This window comes from Oryctolagus cuniculus, chromosome 18 (assembly GCF_964237555.1).
Source record: "Oryctolagus cuniculus chromosome 18, mOryCun1.1, whole genome shotgun sequence".
In the NCBI taxonomy this organism is placed as follows: domain Eukaryota; kingdom Metazoa; phylum Chordata; class Mammalia; order Lagomorpha; family Leporidae; genus Oryctolagus; species Oryctolagus cuniculus.
In genome coordinates this window covers 9,171,008-9,194,780 of record NC_091449.1, presented here as the reverse complement: position 1 = coordinate 9,194,780, position 23,773 = coordinate 9,171,008, and the positions used below count along the sequence as shown (strand labels likewise).

General features: G+C 42.3%; 1 protein-coding gene and 1 pseudogene across 1 annotated transcript; both read left to right on the top strand.

Annotated features, from left to right (window-relative positions):
• The first annotated feature begins 527 nt into the window (after window positions 1-527).
• ORYCUNV1R1622 (vomeronasal 1 receptor oryCunV1R1622) lies at window positions 528-1,379 on the top strand. The gene is given in 1 exon segment (NM_001167309.1): window positions 528-1,379. A coding segment is annotated over 1 exon segment (852 nt).
• Window positions 1,380-18,540: 17,161 nt separating this feature from the next.
• Window positions 18,541-19,487, top strand: ORYCUNV1R-PS1537 (vomeronasal 1 receptor oryCunV1R-ps1537 pseudogene; annotated as a pseudogene).
• The last annotated feature ends 4,286 nt before the right edge of the window (window positions 19,488-23,773 follow it).

The following is a 23,773-nucleotide window of genomic DNA, read 5'->3' as shown; positions in this document are numbered from 1 at the left end:
ATCCAGTCAATACCAGAACTCATGTCATCCTTTGGAATCAAAAATTTGTTTAATGATACTGGTTGTCAAACATTTCTGTATGTATCCAGAGTGATTTGAGGTCTTTCCATATGTACTACCTTTCTTCTAAGTGTATTTCAGGCCATCACTGTCAGTGCCAGTCATTCTAAATGGGCATGGCTGAAATCTAAACTCTCCAAGTGAATTTTCCCCTCTACTCTTTTATTGTGTCATCAACATGCTGATCTATATTCATGTCATTGAAAGTGTAAGAGCCAAATAGAATTTCACTGTGGTCATTCAGAGATATGTTAATGAATATTGTCAATCCAGGAATATTGGAAACCAAGAATCAAGGTCATTTATAAGTATCATAGTGATTCATGATGTATTTTCCAGAAGATGTCAAATTATCCTAATTAAAACATCTAAACATCATTGAGATAATGTCACCAAGTGACACAATTTATAGCTGTTTTTTAATATGTCAGATTTTTATTGGTGTCTTGGCAAATTCATTTCTCTTCATGATCTATATTTACACTCTCCTAATCGAGCCTCATCTGAAGAAGCCCATAGATTCCCTTTTCATGCACCTGACAGTGGTCAATATTGTAACCATTGTATTCCAGTCAATACCAGACATCATGTCATCCTTTGGAATCAAAGGTTTCTTAGATAACACTGGCTGTCAAACTTTTCTGTACACAAACAGAGTCACCCGGGGTCTCTCCATCTGCACCACCCCTCTCCTGAGTGCTTTTCAAGCCATCACCATCAGTCCCAGTCATTCTAAATGGGCGTGGCTGAAATCTAAGCTGTCTACCTGGATTTTCCCTTCTTTCCTTTTCTTCTGGATCATCAACATGCTGACCTACATCCACATCATTGAAACTATAAGAGCCAAATTGAATTTCACTATGTTTGGTCAGGGATATGTTAATGCATATTGTCAATCCAGGAAGCCCAAAGCCCTTGATTCAAGGTCATTTATAAGTATTTTGGTGATTCACGATGCAGTGTTCTTGGCACTGATGATCTGGTCCAGCCTCTACATGGTGTGGATCCTCTACAGACACCGCAGGAGGGCCCAGCACATTCACACCTCCAGCCTCTCTTCCAAGACATCTCCAGAAAACAAAGCCACCCACACAATCCTTTGGATGGTATTTTGCTTTGTGTTCTTTTATTTGTCAAACAACTGTTTGACCTTTTATGGAATTTATGCATCTGAGAAAAATGCAAGGTTGGAGGGTATTGGTGGAATTTTATCATCATGCTACCCAACATTTTGCCCCTTTTTTCTGATGAAACATAACAAAATTATTCTCAAACTGACTTCCTTCCTTTCAAATATGAGAATGACCTTTTGTCCATGAGCTTTCAGTGGCTGATCTGACATCGTCTTCAACAGAGGAGTCTCCATCAAGTTTTATATGAGGAAAAGAAGCCACAGGGCCCTGGGGCACTTGAAATAGGGCTAGTTTGAGTGGAACTATGCATATCATTTTAAAACATTCATGTGTTGGAATGTTAATGTGAATCAAAATGTATTAATCTTCACATAGATTGCACAGTTCAGTAACATTATGGGTGAAATGAATGTGTTTTGTATCATTAAGCTAATTTTATCTGCTTGATTTTGTCCTTTTGAATTTTGAATTTTGTCCTTTTGAGTTACCAGAAAATACAAAATCATATTTGGGATTACCTTTTATTTCTGTTAAACTGTGTCATTCATAAAGTCTTTCCTTAACTACTCAATAAATAACACTGACCTTGCATATTTTAGGGACTCAGCTAGAGGCTGAATGTGCCACAGTGACCCTAAGGTAAAATCAAGTAAAGAGAACACTAAAGAATGGCTATGATGCAGGAAAGATAGTTGTGTCTGTGAAAAGTGCTGTGAAAACAGAGGTGATTAAGAGGATGTGAAGCTGTGGGAGATTCAATACTTAATATTGAGTACAATGCAGGGGCACCTCCCAGCATCTGTGTAAATCGATCCATAATGATCCCCTCCCCTTCTTATTCTGATGTATTTATTATTTGGATCCAATCGATTGGGATGTCAGTGAGAAGTGTCTCTACATTTAAATACTCATCAGCAGGGGCCTGATTCTTTCTCATAGCTCCATGGTGCACTGCTTTGCAGTATATTTACTTCGCAAAACCTTTCAACCAGCATCAGTTTTTTCTCAGTATCATCACTCACATCTCAAATTCTCTGTCCTACTTACTCAGTGGTCAGTTCCAGTCCCCAGGGACAGAGGTGAACTGGTGACTGTAGCTTGAACCTTTGCCTGTATCTTTGTTTGCAAGGCTAAGGAATTCCACCTCGCCTGTCCAAAGACTCCAAGACTTGGATTCCAATCTTTCAAGAACTCCCTTTTTAAAGCAGCACAGTACGTGGCAGTTTCTCTTGCTCTATGAATGTTCACTGTGTCCACACCCAGGCTCCAGCACCCAGATCCAGACCAGCACAGCTGCCGTCACCCCTCACCCCTCCCTGGCTGTGCCCCGTGGTGTCTACTCTGGACAAATGACCCCACCACCGTGCCTGTCAGGTCTCTCGCTCACGCCCATTGGTCCCAGGCGTCCCTACTGAGTGGCCCCTACATTCACAGAGGAAATCATGCAGTTGCTGTGGCTCTGTCCTGTGTCTCCAGTGGCTGCTGAGAGCGCTGAGGACTGTCCTGCTCAGGCTTCTGGCTGCTCAGGTGAAATCGCCACTTCTGGGTCAGCTGATGCTCCCGCCCCTGAGCCTCTCAGGAGGCTCCACAGAGGATGCATAGCAGTGACGTCAATGATGGACCCGTACGTTGTCGCCCAGGCGAGGCAGTGTGGAAGTCCTTTTTGTCTAGGGCTTTGCTGAGACCACCTCTGCCCTTGGTAAAAATCCCAATTCACAAGTTATTTCCAGCGCAGAGCTAATTCATAGGAAATCCCTGGGTGAGGGTAACCTCACTGAAATTTCCTGCATGCGTGCCCTGCACATCCACGGGTTCTCCCCAGGTTGCCATTTTGACAGAATCTGGTGGACTTGGAGGCTGAGAGCGTAGACATGGATTTTCTCAGGCTTGTGAGGCTGGCATCTGGGATGAGGGCGCCAGTGTGGCCGGGCCGTGGGAGCGCTCTCCCCCTGGCTGCTGGCGGCCATCTTGTCGCTGTGCCCTCCTGGGGAGAGGGGGAGCTCTGGTCTCCTCCTCTTGAGGAACAGAACTCTGATGGGGCCAGAGCCCCCGTCACGGCAGCCGTCACTTTCCTTCCTTCGAGACCTCATCTGCAAATACAGTCACACGTGGCCCAGGGCCATCAGCGTTTGCATTTCAGGGCAGTACTCAGTCTGTGACACACACACACACACACACACACACACACACACACGTCGTATTGACAACTGGAAACCTCCATACCTCTTGAATATATCTTTTTATAGCACCGCTTAGGTGGTTTTTTGTGGGTAAAAGTGGCTTCCTTTTTGAGTGGTTTCTGCCTCATGTTCCTCAGGTGACAGATGATGAGTGAACCAGGTCGCATGCAGTGCAAATCTGCGGGCTTCTTCCCCCGCCCCCTGAAACCCATGAGCATTGGTTTTGATTGTGTCTGATGCCACTCGTCTGATCATCTCCAAAGTGGCAGAATCTGAATTCAGCCCAACCAGGTTCAGAATGCATTGTGCTTTCAAAACAAAATGGTAAAATTCTAGTAAAATGCTACCTACAAGATGTTTCTCCCCCACAACTTGTAAGGATTTTTACAACTAGGATCTTGAGTATTTGCCTTACACAATTCTCCTTTCTACTGATGTCATTGATGGGCTTCAACAAAGCTCTTCAGGTCCTGCATCGTGGTTCACTGAATGTTTCCTGTGTTTCTGGTTCAGGAAGGGTTTTTGCAGTATTCAGCTGATTCTGTCTTTGTTTTAGAACTCACAGAAGAATAAATCATTATTTTTGGAGGTTTTTTTTAACAGATGTGTTAATTTCTTTAATGGTCATTCAACTTTCCTGTTTTTGACTGTTCACTCTGCTTTATGTTTTAATTTTTTTTGGAGGATCAGAAACACACAGATAGACAGACCATCAAATACTCCTACCTGCATGTTCTTACCCCAGATGCCCACAGCACCCAGTTACCAGACCTGGGTGAAGGTGGATCCAGGAATCAGGCCAGGTCTCCTACGTGGGTGGCAGAAACCCATTTACTGGAGTCATCAGCTACTCTCTCAAAGCGTGTGCATCAGGCTGAATCCATAATGGGAATCCCCAGAGCTGGGTTTGGACTTAGACCCTGGATGCAGGATGTCTGCATGCCAAGTGACATCTTCACTGCCAGGCCACACACCCAGCCCTGTCAGTTTTGTATTAGGTACAAATTTTGGTTTTGGTGTTTTGTATTTACCAAGTGGTAGCATTGCCTCAACCCTTCGATGGCACTGGTTGTCATATAACACACATGTGTGAACTGAAATAACTCTAGGTGACTGTGTGAATATGGGAGTCATTAAACTTCATGAGCATTGAGTGTGTTTCACAGAAGATGCATCCAGGAAGTTCCATGAAGTTTCAGGATGAAAAATGGAAGATTGCAATCTAGGCAAAAATTAAATCCGTACACAACTGCTGCTGTTGATGTGTCACCACACATACAAGTTTTGCTGGAACCACATAGTGGATATAAGGATTTCTTTAAACTGTTAAAATTTGGTCATCAATATGAAGAGAACAGATGCTATGCATTCCATACTTCCAACCACACTTCCAACACTCCCTGGCTCCACCCCGCCCCAGTACCCATCCCTTCCTCCCTGTACTTCATTAATTTTGCAGAAACATAGTTTTAATCCACTCTGTAGTCACAGACTCATTTCACCATTAATCATAATACTCAGTAAGCAGTAAGTAGGAAGATTTGGCTGGCCTGTGGATTAGCAGGGAAGTGGCAGTCTACAGCAACCACTTGATCCTGGCTGCTCCACTTCCAATAAAGTTTCCTGCTAACAGGCCTGGGAAGAACAGAAGAATATGGCTCATGTTCTGGGGCCCCTACACCCATATGGGGAACCCAGAGGAAGCATGCTAATTTCTCATAGCTTAATGTCTTCTTGGTTCATTTATGTTGTCATAAATGGCAGGATCAATTCTTAACAAATCATCCCTTTTTATTTTTCATTGACATACACTAATTGCACGTATTTATGGAATACAGTGTGATAGTTCAATACAGTTATATATTGGTGCTGTGGATAGTAGGTTAGGCCTATGCTTATGGCACTGGCATCCGATTTGGGTGACAGTTTGAGTCCCAGTTGCTCCACTTCTGATCCAGCTCCCTGCTATTGCATCTGAAAAGCAGTAGAAGTGTGTCCAAGTGCTAGGGCCCTATTACCCATGAGGGAGACCTGAAAAAGCTCCTGGCTTCAGATTTGGCTAGCTCTGGCCATTGGGGCCATTTGTGGAGTGAACCAGCAGATGCAAGATTTCTCTCTGTCTTTCTTTGTGTCTGTAACTCTGTCTCTCAAATAAATAAATAAATAAATATTTGTCTCTGTCTCTTTCTGTCTGTAACTGTCTCTCAAATAAATAAATAAATCTTTAAAACAATAATGGGTTGGTTTCTTCCATTTCTCTTTCAACGACGTAACATCCTGAGTGTTCCAAGTGAGTGATGTGCAGTTGGAACCCATGCATGCCTCTCTGTCACTGCTGCTGGAGTGACACCAGTGGCAGTTACACTGTCTAGTGCCTGCTGGAGTCCACCTTGCCTACCCCAGGGTTCCTGGGCATTGGTCCTCTTTCTTCCATAGTTTCTTTTTCACTATCTTCCAGCATTTTGCAGTTCAGATGCATTTCCTGGGACAACACTCAGTGTTCTCCATGAGCCCCTAACATTGGTGCTTTACCCTGAGAGGAACTTTCAGAGAGATGAGAGAAATTGGCTGAGTTGGAGCAGGTAGATTTTCATTACTGCCTTATAAGGGTGGTGATCCCCACCTGGGGAAATGGTCTTTCCTCCACTGGTTCCTTTCTGTCCCTCTGGAACAAGCAGAGGTGGATGCCTCCTGGATGGCCTTCCACCTTCCCTCTGCCCATTGCACTCTTCTCCTTAATCAGTACAGGTTGAAAACATATTATTGCTCCATCCTCCAGGTTCAATAAAGGTTGCAGTGTTAGTTGTCCTTTCCTTCCAATGTGCTGTGTATTTTCCCTTAACCTTTTGTGAAGTTAAACAGATACTCAGCAAATTATGCAATTCCATGTTTTCCCATACAAACAACACCCAGAACAAGAAACAGCACCAGCCACATCCAGAAACCCAATGGCCTCCCCATCACCACCCAGTAAGTAGGTCTGCTGCCTGCATTGTGACAGTTCCTATTGTAATTATTTCCATTTGCAAAAAAAATTTTAAAAATTTATTTATTTACTTGAAAGAGTTACACAAATTGAGAAGGAAAGACAGAGAGAAAGAGGTCTTCCATCCGCTGGTTCACTGCTCAAATGGCCACAACACCTCGAGCTGTGCTGATCCAAAGCCAGTATCCAGGAGCTTCCTCCAGGTCTCCCACAAGGGTGTAGAGGCTCAAGGACTTGGGCCATCTCACACTGCTTTCTCAGGCCACAAGATAGAGCTGGATCAGAAGTGGAGCAGCTTTGATCAAACCTGTGCCTGTATGGGATGTCAGCGCCACTGGTGGTGGCTTTACCCACTATGACACAGCACCTTCCCCAGCATGTGACTTTTATCTGGGTGTGGGTATTGAATTCTGAAATGGAGCTGTTCCCTTCTGAGCACAGGTGCAGCCTCTATGGAGGGCTGTGGGCTAGAAATTCAATAAATGTATAGGAAATCAGCCAAGGCTAATGAGTAGCTTGGGAGAAAGAGGGACATGTTTATTTTAAGAGCAGGTGGTAATACCATTGGTTGAACTCTTAACACAGAATTATTCTTAGGTGTTTAAATCCAATTGAAAATTGATCCCTGTTAGAAATAATCGGAATAAGAGAGAGAGGAGATTTACAGTTTGGCACATGTTCCCTTGGACTTACCCCTAAGGGTAAAGCTAAAAACTTGCCATGGGACTCCAAATCCCATTAAGTTGGCAGGTACCAATGACATCTTAGTAGTTAAAGTGATGGGTTTAAATTCATAACTGATCATAAAGATAGGAGTGTCACTGGATCACATAAATAAGACCAAGTGTCTGCTAATAATAATGGATAGGATTAAAAAGGAGAGAATGATCCAACGTGGGAAATGGGCCACACAGCAGACTCATAGAATTACAAATGCCCTAAATAGCACTCTAGTCTCAGAATCAGTACTTAAGATATTTGGGTCTGGCTAAAAAGCCCATGAGAGTATTTTAGGCATGGAAAGCCGAGACACTGTGGCAAAAAATGACCTACATGAAAGATCTCTGTGAGTGAGATCTTGGTGGAAAGAAGGAGCCATCAAAGAAGAAGCTACCTTTCTCTGAAGGGAGGGGAGAACTTCCACTTTGATTATGGCCTTGTTTAAATAATGTCAGAGTTTGTGGACTTAAGAGGCTTCCATAGCCTTGACAGCTCATGACAAGTGTTCTGGTGATCACTGTTGTCATAAGTGAGAGTGTCAATTGTTAAATTAACAACAGGAGTCACTGTACACTTGTCCCCCATGTAGAACCTCTGTCCTTAATGTGTTATACTATGAAAACAGTAAAACTCGTCTTCAGACAGTACTTTATACTTTGTGTGTCTGTGTGGGTGCAAACTGTTGTATTCTTTACTTAGAGTTGGTCTTCTGTCTATAAAGATGATTAAAAATGAATCTTAGTGAAGAATGGGATGGGAGGGGGAGTAGGAGGTGGGATGGTTTGTGGTGGGAGCATGTGTATGGGGGGAAGAACTGCTATAATCCAAAAGTTGTACTTATGAAATTTATATTTATTAAATAAAAGTTTTCTATAAAAAATTTTTAAAAAGGAGCAGGTGGAGGTGTTCACAGTTACCAACAGAATTCTATTAACCAAGCTGCTTTGCATGTATATATTTCATTTTCTCACTGCCTGTAGTCTGCATCCTGTGTTAGGTGGAAGGTCTGGAAGGTTCTGGGAAGAAGGTCATTCTTACATGGAGTCACACACATTTTAACAGACAGGTGGAGTCCACAGCAATCCGTGGGTGCCCAGCACCGAGCAATGACTGTAGTGGTTGTGGTGAGGAGTTGCGAGGGCAGGTTGGGGGAGGAGTGAGCATATTTTCTGGACTCAACACCAGGGCTTGATCAAGTCACGGGCTTGGGTGATTGCCACCAGCTGTGTAGAGACGAACTTCTGATAACATGTGTCGGCCTGAATTCTACTTTCTGAAGTTTGCTCAGCTAGGGAAAATGCAGCCACAAGCACCGGTCTCTCATGTGGGTGCAGGGCCCAAGGATCTGGGCCATCTGCTACTGCTTTCACAGGCCATAGCAGAAGCTGGATCAGAAGTGGAGCAGCCAGGTCTCAAACTGGCGCCCATATGGGATGCCAGCACTGCTGGCAGTGGCTTTTACCAGCTATGCCAGAGCGCCAGGCCCTATAGGATACTTTTTTAAAAAATTTAACATTGATGACTATATTAGGCAACACAGTTTCAAGTAATTCCAACTAATATAGTCTTAAATTACAAAGAAACTTGAAGGCACAAATGGTAGAATGGAAGACGAGTACTCTGTATTGATGGTGTTTGTTACACGTAGGATTTCTTTTCTCTTTTAGATGATTAGAAGCCAGCACTATAGTAGAGTTGATGCCAGATGACAGAGTTGTTTTTGAGTGGTTTCTGCCTCATCTTCCTCAGGTGACAGGTGATGAGTGAACCAGGTCACATGCAGTGTAAATCTGGGGAACTCTTCCCCCGCCCCCTTGAAACCTATGAACATTGGTTCCCTTTGATTCTGTCTGGTGCCATTTGTCTGATCACCCCCAAAGTGACAGAATCTGAATTCAGCTCAAGTAGGTTCAGAATGCATTGTGCTTCCAAAAACAATGGTAAAATCCTAGTAAAATGCCACCTACAGGATGTTTCTTTCTTGCCCATTGTCTGGATTTTTGCAACTAGGATCATGATTACTTGCCTTACACAAGTCTTTTTTTTTTTTTTTTTGAGAGGCAGAGTTAGACAGTGAGAGAGAGAGAGACAGAGAGAAAGGTCTTCCTTTTACTGTTGGTTCACCCTCCAATGGCCGCTGCGCCCAGCGCGCTGCGGCCGGTGCACCGCACCGATCCAAAGCCAGGAGTCAGGTGCTTCCTCCTGGTCTCCCATGTGGGTGCAGGGCCCAAGGACCTGGGCCATCCTCCACTGCACTCCCGGGCCGCAGCAGAGAGCTGGATTGGAAGAGGAGCAACCGAGACAGAATCCAGCGCCCTATACCGGACTAGAACCTGGGGTGCCAATGCCACAGGTGGAGGATTAGCCTAGTGAGCTGCGGCACTGGCCACAAGTCTTCTTTTTACTGATGTCTTTGATGGCCTTCAAACAAAACTTTTCAAGTCCTTCATCGTGGTTCACTAAATGTTTCCTGTGTTTCTGGTTTTCAGAAGGGTTTTTGCAGTCTTCAAGTGATTCTATCTCTATGTGTTTTAGAACTCATACAAAAAAGTCATTATTTTTGGAGATATTTTAAATAATTATGTTGATTCTTCTTAGATTTTTGTTCAACTCTTCTGTTTTTCTCACTGAATATTTTATAAGTTATAATTTTTATTTTTTTGGGAGGGTCAGAGAGACACAAAGAGAAATATACAAATATTCCTACCTGAAGGTTCTGTCCCCCAAATGCCTACAGCACCTAGTTACTGGGCCTGGGTGAAGCTGGGAACCAGGAACTCAAGCCAGGTCTTCTGCATGGGTGGCAGAAACCCATTTATTTGAGTTACAGCTGCTCCCTCCAAGTGTGTGCATCAGAATGAAGCCATAATTGGAAGCCCCAGAGCTGGGATTTGGACTTAGATACTTGGTTACAGGATGTCTGTATCCCAAGTGGTATCTTCACTGCCAGGCCAAACACCCACCCATGTCAATTTTGCATTAGGTACATTAGTGATTTGTATTTACCAAGTAGGAGCATTGATTCAACCCTTCCATGGCAACTGGGTGTCATATACCACATATTGTGAATCAAAATAAATCACCATGACTAGATGAATATGGGAATGCAAAAAGTGGGAAGACTTAGGCTAGCATTTTCATGTAGTGGGGTAAGCCATGGCCTGCAGTGCCACATCTCATGTGGCTGCCAGTTCGAGTCTCAGCTAATGCACTTCAGATCCATTTCTCTGCTAATGTGTCTGGATGAAACAGCAGAATATGGCCCAAGTTCTTGGGGCACTGCACCCACTTAAAGGACCCAGTTAAAGTTCCTGGCTCCTCGCTTCTGCCTGGCTCGGCCCTGGCCTTTGTGTACATTTGGGAGTGAACCAGCAGATGGAAGACCACTGTTTCTCTTTCTGCCTCTGCCTCTCCCTGTCTGTAACACTTTCAAATAAATAAAAGTTAAAAAAAAGAGCACCACAGTTTCACAGGTGTTTAAACCTGTGCTAACTGACAGTTGTATTTCAAAGTGACCATTTCATTCCTCTACATTTCTATTCTCAATTAACTGCCACATATCAGATATGATCTTAATACAGGTATTATCTTTGTATATGGAAATTAATAAAATTTAATAAGTGGTATAAAATGATACAATGATAAAAGTGAAAAAAAATCCCACACCACAGTGGGAATCATCAGCCTTTTTTACTCATGAACAGAAAAACAACCCAAAACAACACAGTGATGTCAGAAATGTGAACAAGACACTTAAAACCATAGAACAGTAATTCCCACAGAACTCAAAATACTCGTGTTTCTCCAGCACACATGAGGCAATTGGTAAAAGCAACTGTGCAGTGAACACAAGATTCAAGAGTTTAATTCATTTAGACACCTGTGATCTGAGTACAGGTATAATGAGATATGGACTAGAAATAAATATTTTTAAAATTATTTATAGAAAGAATTACAGAGACAGAGGTCTTCCATCTGCTGGATCACTTCCCAAATAGCCACAATGGCCAGGGCTGTGCCAGGCTGAAGCCAAGAGATGGAGTTTCTTCCAAGTTCTCCTACATGGGTGTAGGAGCCCAAGCACTTGGGCCATCTTCTGCTGCTTTCCCGGGCACATCAGCAGGGAGCTGGATGGAAAGTAGAACAGTAGGGATTGGAACCAGTACCCATATGGGGTGCTGGTGCCACAGGTGGCAACGTTACCTTCCATGCCACAGCATCAGCCCCAAAATAAATCATTGAATAGAAAAATTACTCATTTCTCACTTCTTAATACATTCATCCTGAAGAATAGTATTTTTACATATGCTCTTAGAGAAAGTAAACTAAAATTCCTTCCTCTGAAATCCATTATGTAAACAAATGTCAGGTTTGGAATATCTTGGGGTTCTGGCCTTTCGTAACCCCCAGACATGAGACAGAATAAGGAGATGGAGCCCGAGCTCGAGAAAGACAGGTGCTTTTACTGAAGCAAAGAGTGGGGACAGTCTGTTCTTGTGAAGAGGCTGTGCACAGGGCATGTGTAGGGCTGGGTTTTTATCTGGCTGAAGAGTGAACTTTGGGCCAGCACTGTGGCACAGTCAGTTTATCCTCTGCCTGTGGCCCTGCACTGGCATCCCTTATGGGGCCCAGTTCTCATCCTGGCTGCTCTTCTTCCAATCCAGGTCTCTGCTATGGCCTGGAACAACAGTGGAAGATGGCCCAAGTGCTTGGGCCCCTGCACTTGTGTGGAAGTCATGGATGAAACTCCTGGCTCCTGGCTCCTGGCTTTAGATCAACAAAACTCTTCCTGTTGCAGCCATTTGTGGGGTGAACTTCTGTATGGAAGACCTTTTTCTCTGTCTCTCCTTTCACTGTCTGTAACTTTACCTCTCAAGTACATAAGTAAAAACTTAAAAAAAAAAGAGAGAGAGAACTTGCTGCCAGTGGGGAAGGAGGCTTGCTACCAGTAAGAAGTAGGGGGCTTTTCAGAATCACCTTATCTGTTTCACAAGCTGCTCCCTGTGTCTTGTCTGTCAGCTTTTTTGTGAGGAATCAGGGGGAGACTCAGCAATACTTCTGCATCGGTGTCTCTGGTGTGAGGGAGGAAGTGAGGGAGAGTGACATTTATCAAGCCTATTTTCCTTTAAGTGTGAAGATTGAAATAGAACCCTGTAAGAAAACAATGGTACTAGAACAAGTACAGCAGGGGACAGTATTGTGTGCAGAAGGTTAATCTCCTGGTTTTAAGCCAGCATCACCCTGAGTGTCAGCTGCCTCAGGTTCAAAGCAACTTCTTTGTAACTTTCCTGAGAAAACAGAAGAGGTTGGCCCAAGCACTTGGGCCCAAGCAATTCCACAAGGATGGAATTCCTGGCTCCAGCCTGGCCCAGCCTGTCATTTTGGCAATGGGCAATGAACCAGCAGATGAAAGATAATCTCTCATTCTGCCTTTCAAATAAATAAATAATTTTTTAACTTTTATTTAATGAATATAAATTTCCAAAGTACGACTTATGGATTACAATGGCTTCCCCCCCATAACGTCCCTCCCACCCACAACCCTCCCCTTTCCCACTCCCTCTCCCCTTCCATTCACATCAAGATTCATTTTCGATTATCTTAATATACAGAAGATCAGCTTAGTATACATTAAGTAAGGATTTCAACAGTTTGCTCCCACACAGAAACATAAAGTGAAAAATAATAGATGATTTTTTTAAATGATGATGAAATCAGATCAGACCTATTGTCATGTTTAATCCCAGTGAGAGTCAAGTTGGGAGTTGATAATTTCTTTTTTTTTTTTTTTACAGAAGATCAGTTTAGTATGCATTAAGTAAAGATTTCAACAGTTTGCACCCCCATAGAAACACAAAGTGAAATATATTGTTTGAGTACTCATTATAGCATTAAATCTCAATGCACAGCACATTAAGGACAGAGATCCTACATGAGGAGAAAGTGCACAGTGACTCCTGTTGTTGACTTTACCAATTGACACTCCTGTCTATGGCATCAGTAATCTCCCTATGCTCCAGTCATGAGTTTCCAAGGCTATGGAAGCCCTCTGAGTTCACCGACTCTTATCTTGTTTAGACAAGGTCATAGTCAAAGTGGAGGTTCTCTCCTCCCTTCAGAGAAAGGTGCCTCCTTCTTTGAAGACCTGTTCTTTCCACTGGGATCTCACTCACAGAGATAAATTTTTAAATAATAAATTCCCCAAAAAGACATTAACAGGATTCATAGAGGGGAAAACAAATTCTAAAAAATAACCGCAAATTGGAGAGAGAAAATAAAGTCAAGCATCATTCTTGAATAAGAACATTCAGAAACCAATAGTGAGATCATGATTGCCAGCAGCTGTGTGGAGATGAACTTCTGGTGACATCATCCTGAAGTTTACTTTCTGATGTTCAGCTTGGGAAAACTCAGCCCCAAACGCCTGTTTTGCACTCATGGTTCATTGTGCATCTGGGAGGGTGATTTGGAACTCTCCTGGGGGCATCAAAGTGATGACAATAAACAAGGTGATGGAGGTGTCAGCAGGTGACAAGATGACCGGTGTCCACAGGGAGGAGACGTCCAGCCCACCCGGGCCTGATCCACAGTAAGTTTTGGGCAGCTCAGCCTTTCCAGGACACCACCAGTAAGGACCCTTTACCCTTAGCCTGGGGGTGGGAGGGCAGCGAGGCCTCTCCCCGCTGCCTGCTCACACCGCATCCTTTTGTTGTCTTCAGATTCATCCTTCCAGCATTTTCTGTGAACTTTACCTGTATGTTCTTACTTTTCTTGTCATCCCTCCATTTTTTTCACTTCTTCATTCTTTTTATTCTCAGTATCTGAAGCTCTCCAGATCTCTCATTGATCTATCCACTGAGTGGAGTGTTCTTCACTTCTGCCCTAAGCTCTGCTCTTCGGTATGTACCTGGATGTTTATGGCATTGGAATGAGTGTGCCTCTAGTTTCATTCTCTAATTTCCTTTCTTGTTTTGCTGCGATTTTCTTTTGCTTTTACAGCATCATTCTGTTTCTAGTTATTACCTTCATTTCAAATTAATGTATACACATTTTAATTTAAAAAGTTTTTAGTCACATTTAGACCAATTAATATAATTTCTAATTAGGTATTTTCCTTTATGAACTGTGACATTTTTCATGTCTGTGTTATGTAAAGAGTATCAATCTTTAATTTTTAGAAATCTAAATATCTTATACTGACTTTGTTCTCAGTAACCTTGAAGCATTCTCAAATCGTTTAAGTAATTTAGTCATTGTCTCTATGAATATCTTTCTTAAGACTGACACTCAAGGATAAAAGGCTGTTAATTTCTTTGCAAAGATATTAATATTATTCTCTTTTTAAAAGTAGACCCTTGCAAATGTATGAATAAAAGTGGAAATAGCAGATATTTTTATTCATATCCAAACTCACAACAAGAATTTTTATTATTTAAGCATTATATGATAGCATTGACATTGCAGATTTTTATCATGCAAAGTGAAGCCTTTTTTTTTTTGCTCTAAGATGTAAATTAAACAATTTTTATATATTGAATAGAGCAGAGTATTTCATGTATCAGTGGAAGTTTGGATTTATTTTTTTCTTTATACTACAACTGTGGTTAATCTTACACCTATCTTCATAATGCTAACTTTACCCCTCACTTTCTCTTTGTTCTACTGCATGGTATAATGTAGGACAAAGCATTCAGAAAGCACACTTCCTTTACAGAAATTAAAATATCCTTTTGAGGTAGTATAAACACATGTCTCATCTGCTAAAGTTAGATTGCCATCACTTCACCAAGTGCTTAAGTAAATTGTCAAATTCAGAGGAAATTGAAATTCAGCTTCTTTGTAATGTTGATAATAGCAAAAGATTTAGAGTGGAAAGAAGTTGAAAGAGTTCAAGGGGGCCGGCACCTTGGCTCACTTGACTAATCATCCACCTCTGGCACTGGCATTCCATATGGGCACTCTGTTCTAGTCCCGGTTGCTCCTCTTCCAGTCCAGCTCTCTGCCGTGGCCAGGAAGAAGTACCAGGCTCCTGGCTTCGGGACGGTGAAGCCCCAGCTGTAGTGGCCATTTGGGAAGTGAATCAATGGAAGGAAGACCTTTCTCTCTGTCTCTCTCTCTCACTGTCTATAACGCTACCTGTCAAAATAAAAAAAAAAGAAGAAGAAATAGTTCAAGATGTGTAAGGTACTAGGTACCTTCAAAAGTCTTTTTTTAAAGATGTATTTATTTATTTATTTTAAAGAGTTACTCAGAGAGAGAAGGAGAGGCAGAGAAAGAGAGAGAGAGAGAGAGAGAGAGAGAGAGAGAGAGGTTTTCCATTGCTGGTTCACTCCCCAGATGGGCTGAAATGGTAGGAGCTGAGCCTATCTGAAGCCGAGAGCCAGGAGTTTCTTCCAGGTCTCCCACATGGGTACAAGGACTTGGGATATCTTCTACCACTTTCCCAGGTCATAGCAGAGAGCTGGATCAGAAGTGGAGCAATCAGTTCTCGAACTGGCGCCCATATGGGATGCCAGCATTGCAGGCAGTGAATTTAGCCGCTATGCCACAGTGCTGGCCCCTCAGAAGTCTTAGTAGTTTCTGAGCCTCTGTTTTTTCAGTAAAATGGTTCCCACCTTACCCTTGCTATGTGGGTAATTCTCTTGGTCTGTTGCTAGACTCATTTTGGAGAGCACTGAATTCACTTTAAAATGAATTTGAGTAGGTTTTTCTTCATTTGACTTTTGGAGTAGATGGTCCCATCTCTATACTTTTAAGGCTTTATTATGTGTTGCTATCAGTGTTGTGCTCACTATATTATGTGATTAAGAGACTACTCTTCTTCTGTCTATAGGAGCAGTTTGTAGACATTGTTTATTTGTCACCATTGAAGTATTCTTTGAGAATCCTGGTGGAATGATATTTTTTCACGGGGAACTTTGCACATTTGTGACTATCAATAATTCTAATGTATTTTTGGTGAGTCATGTTTTCTGGGGATTTTTCCATATGTCTCAACTCCAAATTTATTGGCATAGTCACAATATCATCATTTAAAATATTTTTAAGTTCTCTGTTCTGATTTTTAACATTTTAAGTCGGGTATCATTGGCGTCTTTTCTTTAAGAAGTGCTACCAGCTCTCTAGAGGTTTGGTAATTTTGTTATTCTTCAGAATAACTGAATTTTGACTTTATGTTTCCATAATGCATTTCACAATACTCAAAGGTTTTTTCACTTTGTTCTTACCAAGAAATTTTTTTGGAACTTAGTGAAAAATCAATGATAATATAAAGTATTCTTTCCTTTTTAAAATTCATTATAATTCTGTTAAGAAAATTGTTCTGTTAAGTTAAACTCTTGCACTTTGTTCTCATTCAGTTCAGTGTTTGCTGTATGGCTGCATAGATTACATGGTGCACGATCTAGTGAAAATGAGGTTGGGCATTTGATAGAGACGCATGTGTTGGTCCCGGCATTAGGTGCAGAGAATGAACTGAGCTGCTCAACTTCTTTGTTGTCTGACTCCCCTTTTGCTTGGTGGTTCTGAAATTGCATTGCCTTTGCTTACGTGTCTTACTACAATGGTGGATTCCCCTCCATGTTCTGATCCTTTCATGTGTCTGCACGGTTAGTGTTGATTCTCACAGATTTACAGCCTTCGTTATTGTCATGTGCGCTTCATTATATCTGGATTTTTTGTTCCATAAATGTTTGTTTTTCAGTGTTATTTGACAGGCACCTGCTTTCTGTGGCTTAGTTTGTAGTTTGTCATCTTCCTTTATTTGGACTTTGTCTTTCTTCTTTATTGGACTTGTTTCTTTTACAAATGTTGTAATGGTCTTGAAATCTCATGCTTCTGATATTTAGTGGACACACCTTATGTCTACTGGTCAACATTGGCCCCATGTATCATACACCATTCAATCATTTTTGGGTTATGTGTGCATTTGTACTTATATGGATGCATTTGACGGTACATATTTGGGTTGTGGTATTTTTGACTCTTGCATTCTCTGCCTTTTGTGATTTTAGTCTGCTTTCAGCTTTGTTGTGGTATAATTGATAGATGAAAGCCTATTTGATAGCTAAAACACTGGGATGACTTGACATACATTTGATATGAGTACTACAACTATGATAATTAGCATACCATTCACCTTCCATAGAAACCTTATGTGTTGGTGAGAGCATTTTAAGAGCTAAGTTGTGAGCAAATGTCCATAATATAGTACATTATTATCAAGTATATTCCACTCATATTGCAGCAGCTATCCAGAAAGTATTCATCTTCTAACTGCAAGGTTGTACCCTTTCACTAACATCCCTCTCCCCTACCTTATCACTCCTGAGAATCTCCTTTCCTCTGTTTCTCAAACTTTGATCTTTTATAGTCCATATAGAAGTGACATCATAACTAGAAATCTATATAGAAAAGAACGGTAATGAGTGCACAACAAAGACAACTGAGAAGAGTAAGTCTCTGAGAGAATGATATAGGCAACAACTCCAAAAATCAACAAACACAGATATTAAAGTTATTAATTTAGAAGTCACCCTCATTGACCACCATACCATTCCTGTTCTTCTTATATTTGTGAACCAATTCACTCTGTTTCCCCTAAAAGTGTTCAAAATATGTTTGGGCCAAAATGCTTATCTTACATGTGCTGCAGGGAGCACAACTCAGTGATGATTTGCTAGTCTGGGCTCAACTGTCATGTGACTTCTTCTTGGGGCCCAAAAGTTCTGTGGTGTGGACTGTCCTCTGCATTGTGGGAAATTTAGTGCATGGTGGGAAATTTAACAGCAATCTTGGCCTATGCTCACTGTGTGACAGGAGCTCTGCTCCAAGTGTGAGACCAAATATGTCTCCAACCACTGCTGGTTGGATGATGGGAGGAAAAAAGCCGCACTTGAAAACTCCATGCTATATTTCTGTATTTTAAAAATGAACTATATATTTAGAGTGTCATAATAAGAGAGTGATTAAATGTTCCTTGCCTTGAAAGAATTGTGTCTGCAAGCTAAATTGCAAGAAATAAGTTCAGATATTCATAGTACTATACATATATCAGACGTTGTGTTTTTTAGAAAGATTAAGATATACAGATACCATTAGAGGGAAGAAGCATTCTAATGCTCTGAAGAAAAAAATAACTTTTAATGTAATTTGTTATTCACAGAGGCCAGAATGCCCTCTTGGACTATACACTAGAATGTAGGATGTGAGCATCGGGTTTCTGCCTTCTTCATATAACCTACTTCCGTAGTCTGAGGTTCAAACACTGCCCACAATTCTATTTCTGGAAGTGTCACAGCCAAGACTGAAACAGAAAGCTTGACCATTTGTCCTCCCTCTATAACACTGAACTGTCAGTCTTCACATTCTTCAAAGGTTCCTTGTTAAAAACATCATGTCACAGTATAATCTATTTATTTTTCAGTGGATGCCAACCTTACATAACTGAAACGTCATTGACATGTTTCCAGGTGAAACGATTTTGAGCTTTTTTCTCATAGCTCAGATCTTTATTGGTGTCATGGCCAACTTGTTTCTCTTCATGATCTATATTTATGCCTTCCTAATCCAGCCTCAGCTGAGGAAGCCCATAGATTCCATTTTCATGCACCTGACAATGGCCAATATTATAACCATCGTGTTCCAGTCAATACCAGACATCATGTCATCCTTTGGAGTCAAACGTTTCTTAGATAATACTGGCTGTCAAACTGTTTTTTACATCTACAGAGTTGCCCGAGGTCTCTCCATCTGCACCATCTCTCTCCTGAGTGCATTTCAAGCCATCACCATCAGTCCCAGTCATTCTAAATGGGCAAGGCTGAAATCTAAGTTGTCTACCTGGATTTTCCCCTCTTTCCTTTTCTTCTGGATCATCAACATGCTGATGTACATCCGCATCATTGAAACTGTAAGAGCCAAATGGAATTTCACTGTTGTTGGTCATGGATTTGTTCATGCGTACTGTCAAACCAGGCAGCCTGGAGTTCAGCAGGCATGGTCATTTATAAATGTCATAGTGATGCGTGATCTCTTGTTCATGGCACTGATGATTATGTCCAGCCTCTACATGGTGGGATCCTCCACAGACACCACAGGAGAGCCCGGCACATCCACAGTTTCAATCTCCCTTCTCAGACGTCTCCAGAAAACAGAGCCACCCACACTATCATTTGTCTGGTATTCTGCTTTGTGCTATTTTATTGTTGCAACAACTTTGTGACCCTTTATGCATTTTATAGACCTGAGAAAGACTCAAGATTGGTGGGCATTACTGGAATTTTATCATCATGCTACCCAACATTCTGCCCATTTTTGCTGATGAAAAATAACAAAAATATTCCCAAATGGACTTCTTCCCCTTCAATGATGAGAATGCCTTTTTCTCCAAGAGCTTTCCTTGGTTGATCTGACATCATTTACCACAGAGGAGTCAATAAAATTTTATGAGGGAACAAAGGCAGGTGATCATGGAACCAGTCTCACTTGAAGTATTTGGTCCATTTCAAAAACACATTTCAAAATGTTTAATTGAATCAATATATAAAATTTCCCACTGAGTACCAGTTTATGTTATCCTTTAGGTGAAATTAATGTGTACAACTAAAGCTAATTTCCTCTGCTTTTAATGCACCTACTAGAAAATGCAAAATTGTATTTGGTGCTTGCCTCATCTTTCTGTTCAGCTGTGCTGCTTGTAAGAACTTCCTTATTCATTCAACAAATCTTAATACCCAGGTCTCATTTTTCAGGGACTTGGCTAGAGGTTAGATGTGCATCAAGTGACCTAAAGAGATAAAAAACAGGAATTTTTAGAGAATGGGATGCAGGAAATATAATGTTCCTGTGTAAATAACTCAGAAAACAGAGCTGATGAAGAGGATGGGAAATCTTTGAGGTTCATCATTTAAAAGACAATGAAATGCAGGGGTGTCTCCCAGCATGTGCATAAATCCTTCCATAAGATCCCCTCCCCTTCTCATGCCCATATCTTTGTTATTAGGACCAGTCCTTTGTGCTGCCCTGGAGTCATGTGCTGCAGTTAAATACCCACCAGCATGGCCTGAGGCTTTCCCAGTGGTTGGGTTGTAGAGACTTTCAGTGTATTTACTTCACAAAATCTTTTTAACCAACATACTTTTTCTACTTTTTCCCATTTTCATCTCCCCCACCTTTTTTTTGGACAGGCAGAGTGGACAGTGAGAGAGAGAGGCAGAGAGAAAGGTCTTCCTTTTCTCTTGGTTCACCCCCGGTGTACCACGCTGATCTGAAGCCAGGAGCCAGATGCTTCTCCTGGTCTCTCAGGTGGGTGCAGGGCCCAAGGACTTGGGCCATCCTCCACTGTGCTCCCAGGCCACAGCAGAGAGTTGGACTGGAAGAGGAGTGACCGGGACAGAATCTGGTACCCCGACCAGGACTAGAACCTGGGGTCCCGGCACCACAGGCAGAGGGTTAGCCTGTTGAGCTGTGGCGCCAGCCCTCATGTCCCCTATCTTAAAGTCTTTCCCAATTGTGCAGTGTTCCTCAGGAACATAATCCACGTGTTCTGCAGCTTGAACCCTACCTAGCACATGACTTTGTCCCCAGGGCTGATGGATTTCACCTCACATCACCATTAGATTCCCAGGGTTCGATTCCAGTGTTTCAGGAGCACAGTTCCACTCTCTTCAGTTTTCTGTAGTTCAAAACATTATCTAGTGCCAGAAAGAGGCTCTTCCTAAGCAGAAACTCAGTCTATTACACGGGCTTTTAAAATCTGTGCTTTATCCTGCTGTGTCAGGGTGACATTTGGAAATACCCCTCAGCGACCTTCAACTAAGAACTGGTCCAGCGCTTAGTGGTGGTCTGTCCTCCACCATTGCCTCTTTCTGCCCTGGGATTTCTCTGGTCCTGAGCAGATGTGGCTGCCTCCTGGACAGTTCTCCACGTCCTCCTCTGCCCTCGTCATGGTTTCATTCCCTTGACCAGTGCAGTTTGAAATAGTCTTTTCCTTGAATTACCAAATCCAATTCTGGTTTTGTGACTGGCCGTCCTCTCCTTCAGAAGTAGTTTTGAATGTTGAAGTTCAGCACATTCTCTGCAATTTCTCCGGCTCCATGGATTTTTGCAGTGGACCCCCATATACCAACTCCCAGATCCAGAAGCAGAACAGAGCTGCTGCCCCCACCCCTTCACACCCCCAGTCTCCACCACACCCATCCTTGTCTGGTCTTGTGCTGATGCCTATTCATCCCATGAGGTACTCATCCATGGCCTGCAACATCTTGGAGGTGTTCTGTGTAAGAGGGCCCCTGTCCTGGGTCTGTGTAGGCTGTAAGAGAGTTGAGGGGCCTCCCGCTCAGGCTGTTGGCTGCACGGATGTGGGTCTGCTGACTGGTGCTCGGCCACGGAGCCGCTCAGGAGGCAGCACCCTAAGGACGCAGGGAATTGATGCCATTGACAGAGCCTGGATGCAGAGGGTTCTGGGCCCTGTGCTGAGGCAGCCGGGAAGTCCTCTCTGTTACCAGGTTTGATGAGGTCAGCTCTGCAGCTTGGTAGAAACAATAAACATCCTACACAGGTATTTACACTAGAAACCCAATATTCAGAAGAATTCCCTTTTTGACAGAAACTATCCCTAACATTTTTTCCAGGCTCCTTGCTTTGGCCTGCGTGAGCCCTGGCTTTTTGGGCCATTTGGGAAGGGAACCAGCTGCTGAAAGCTCTGCCTCTTCCTTTCTGTAACTGTAACTTTCAAATAAATAAAATCTTTTAAAAGAAATGTAAGAAGGCCACAGTTCCACTGGAGTGTAAACATGGGCTGAAACCGACAATCATATCCCAGAGTGACCACTTCATTCCTACACAATTTTTTGTACTTATGTTAGCTGGCACTTATCAGAGGTTGTCTTAATACAAATTTTGTATTTCTAGATGTAAATTACTAAAATTTTAATAAGTGGTATAAATCAGTAGAATGATTAAAAAATGGAAAAATTGCAAAGTATAGTGGGAATCTTATCAGTGTACTTTTAATTAACATAAACACAGAAGATGGCGGAATAGTGAGGGCGCGCACCGATAGTCCGGGAAAATTTAGTTTAATAAAAGGGGAGTTACGGTAGCCGCAGAAAATAGAACCAAACAAAAATTGCAGGGGAAACCCTTCTGAATGGAGCAGGCGTGAATCGGACGACCTACTGGGAGAACAAGGTCGCCCACCGCACGGAAGCAAAGTCGCGGGACCCAGCCGCAGAAGCCCCAGGGTCTGCGCGACAGTGCTCCAAGGAGAGTGCACGCCACACAGAAAACAGCGGGGAGACTTGAGACGCTCAGGGCTCCGAGTCCACACATCAGCGCTGGAAGGGGAGGTGAGCTCAATAACCCGAGACATTGGTGGGGAAATGGGGGTCAGAATCTAGAGGGGGGCCGGAAAGTGCAGCAAACTCACTACCGGAAAGAAGGAAAAAAAAAAGCTTTGGGGTTTCTCTTCCCCCTAACCTTGCAAAGGTTACAAGCCTGCAAGACTTGAAGAATTCCCAAGAGACAAAGAGCAGGCCTCCTCTCTGGATTTACATATCAGTGGGGGAGAGTTAAGGAACTGAGTCACTACAATTCAGTAGCCTAGGCAACCCAGTGGGAGTCCAGAGGAGCCAAAGACTGGAAGCTAAATACCATCAATTCTGCACAGCCCTGCCCTGCAGTGTTACTTACCCCCTGAATAAATAAAATAAATAAATAAATAAAAAGAGAGAGATTTACCACGCATAACCTGAGGGTGTCACCTTTGCACACCCTTAACCTGGAAGAACCAGGCAGAGCTCTCAGGCCCCACCCATCTCAAGCCTCCAAGGCTCCTCCAACAGCAGGCAGTCCACTTAACACGGACACAGTATAAAAAAAAAAAAAAAGAAAAAAAAAAGCGCACAGTGACGCAAGAAGAATTAACTATGCCGAGTAACAAACACAGAAATAGAGGGAGCAAGATCAACGATGACACTATGATGCCTCCAAATAAGCAAAACACCCCAAGCCAAGAGTATGAAGATGATGAGATAGAAGAAATGCAAGATACGGATTTCAAAAAATTTATGATAAGAACATTTAGAAGTTTTCAAAAGCAAATCCTTGAACTACAGAAATCCTTAATGGACAAGATTGAAAATCTCTCTCGTGAAAACGAAATTTTAAGGAAGAGTCAAAATGAAACTCAGAAACTAGTAGAACAGGAAAGTGTTATAGTGAAGAGAAATCAAAATGAAATGAAGAGCTCAATAGATCAAATGACAAACACATTAGAAAGCCTTAAAAACAGAATGGGTGAAGCAGAAGAGAGAATATCGGACTTAGAAGATAGAGCACAGGAAAACATACAGTCAAACCAAAGAAAAGAAGAGGAAATTAGAAACCTGAAAAATATTGTTGGGAATCTACAGGATACTATTAAAAAAACCAACATTCGAGTTCTAGGAGTTCCTGAAGGCATGGAGAGAGAGAAAGGATTGGAAGGCCTTTTTAGTGAGATACTAGCAGAGAACTTTCCAGGTTTGGAGAAGGACAGAGATATCCTAGTACAGGAAGCTCATAGAACCCCCAATAAACATGACCAAAAGAGATCCTCACCACGACACGTGGTAATTAAACTTACCACAGTGAAACATAAAGAAAAGATCCTAAAATGTGCAAGAGAGAAACGTCAGATTACTCTCAGAGGA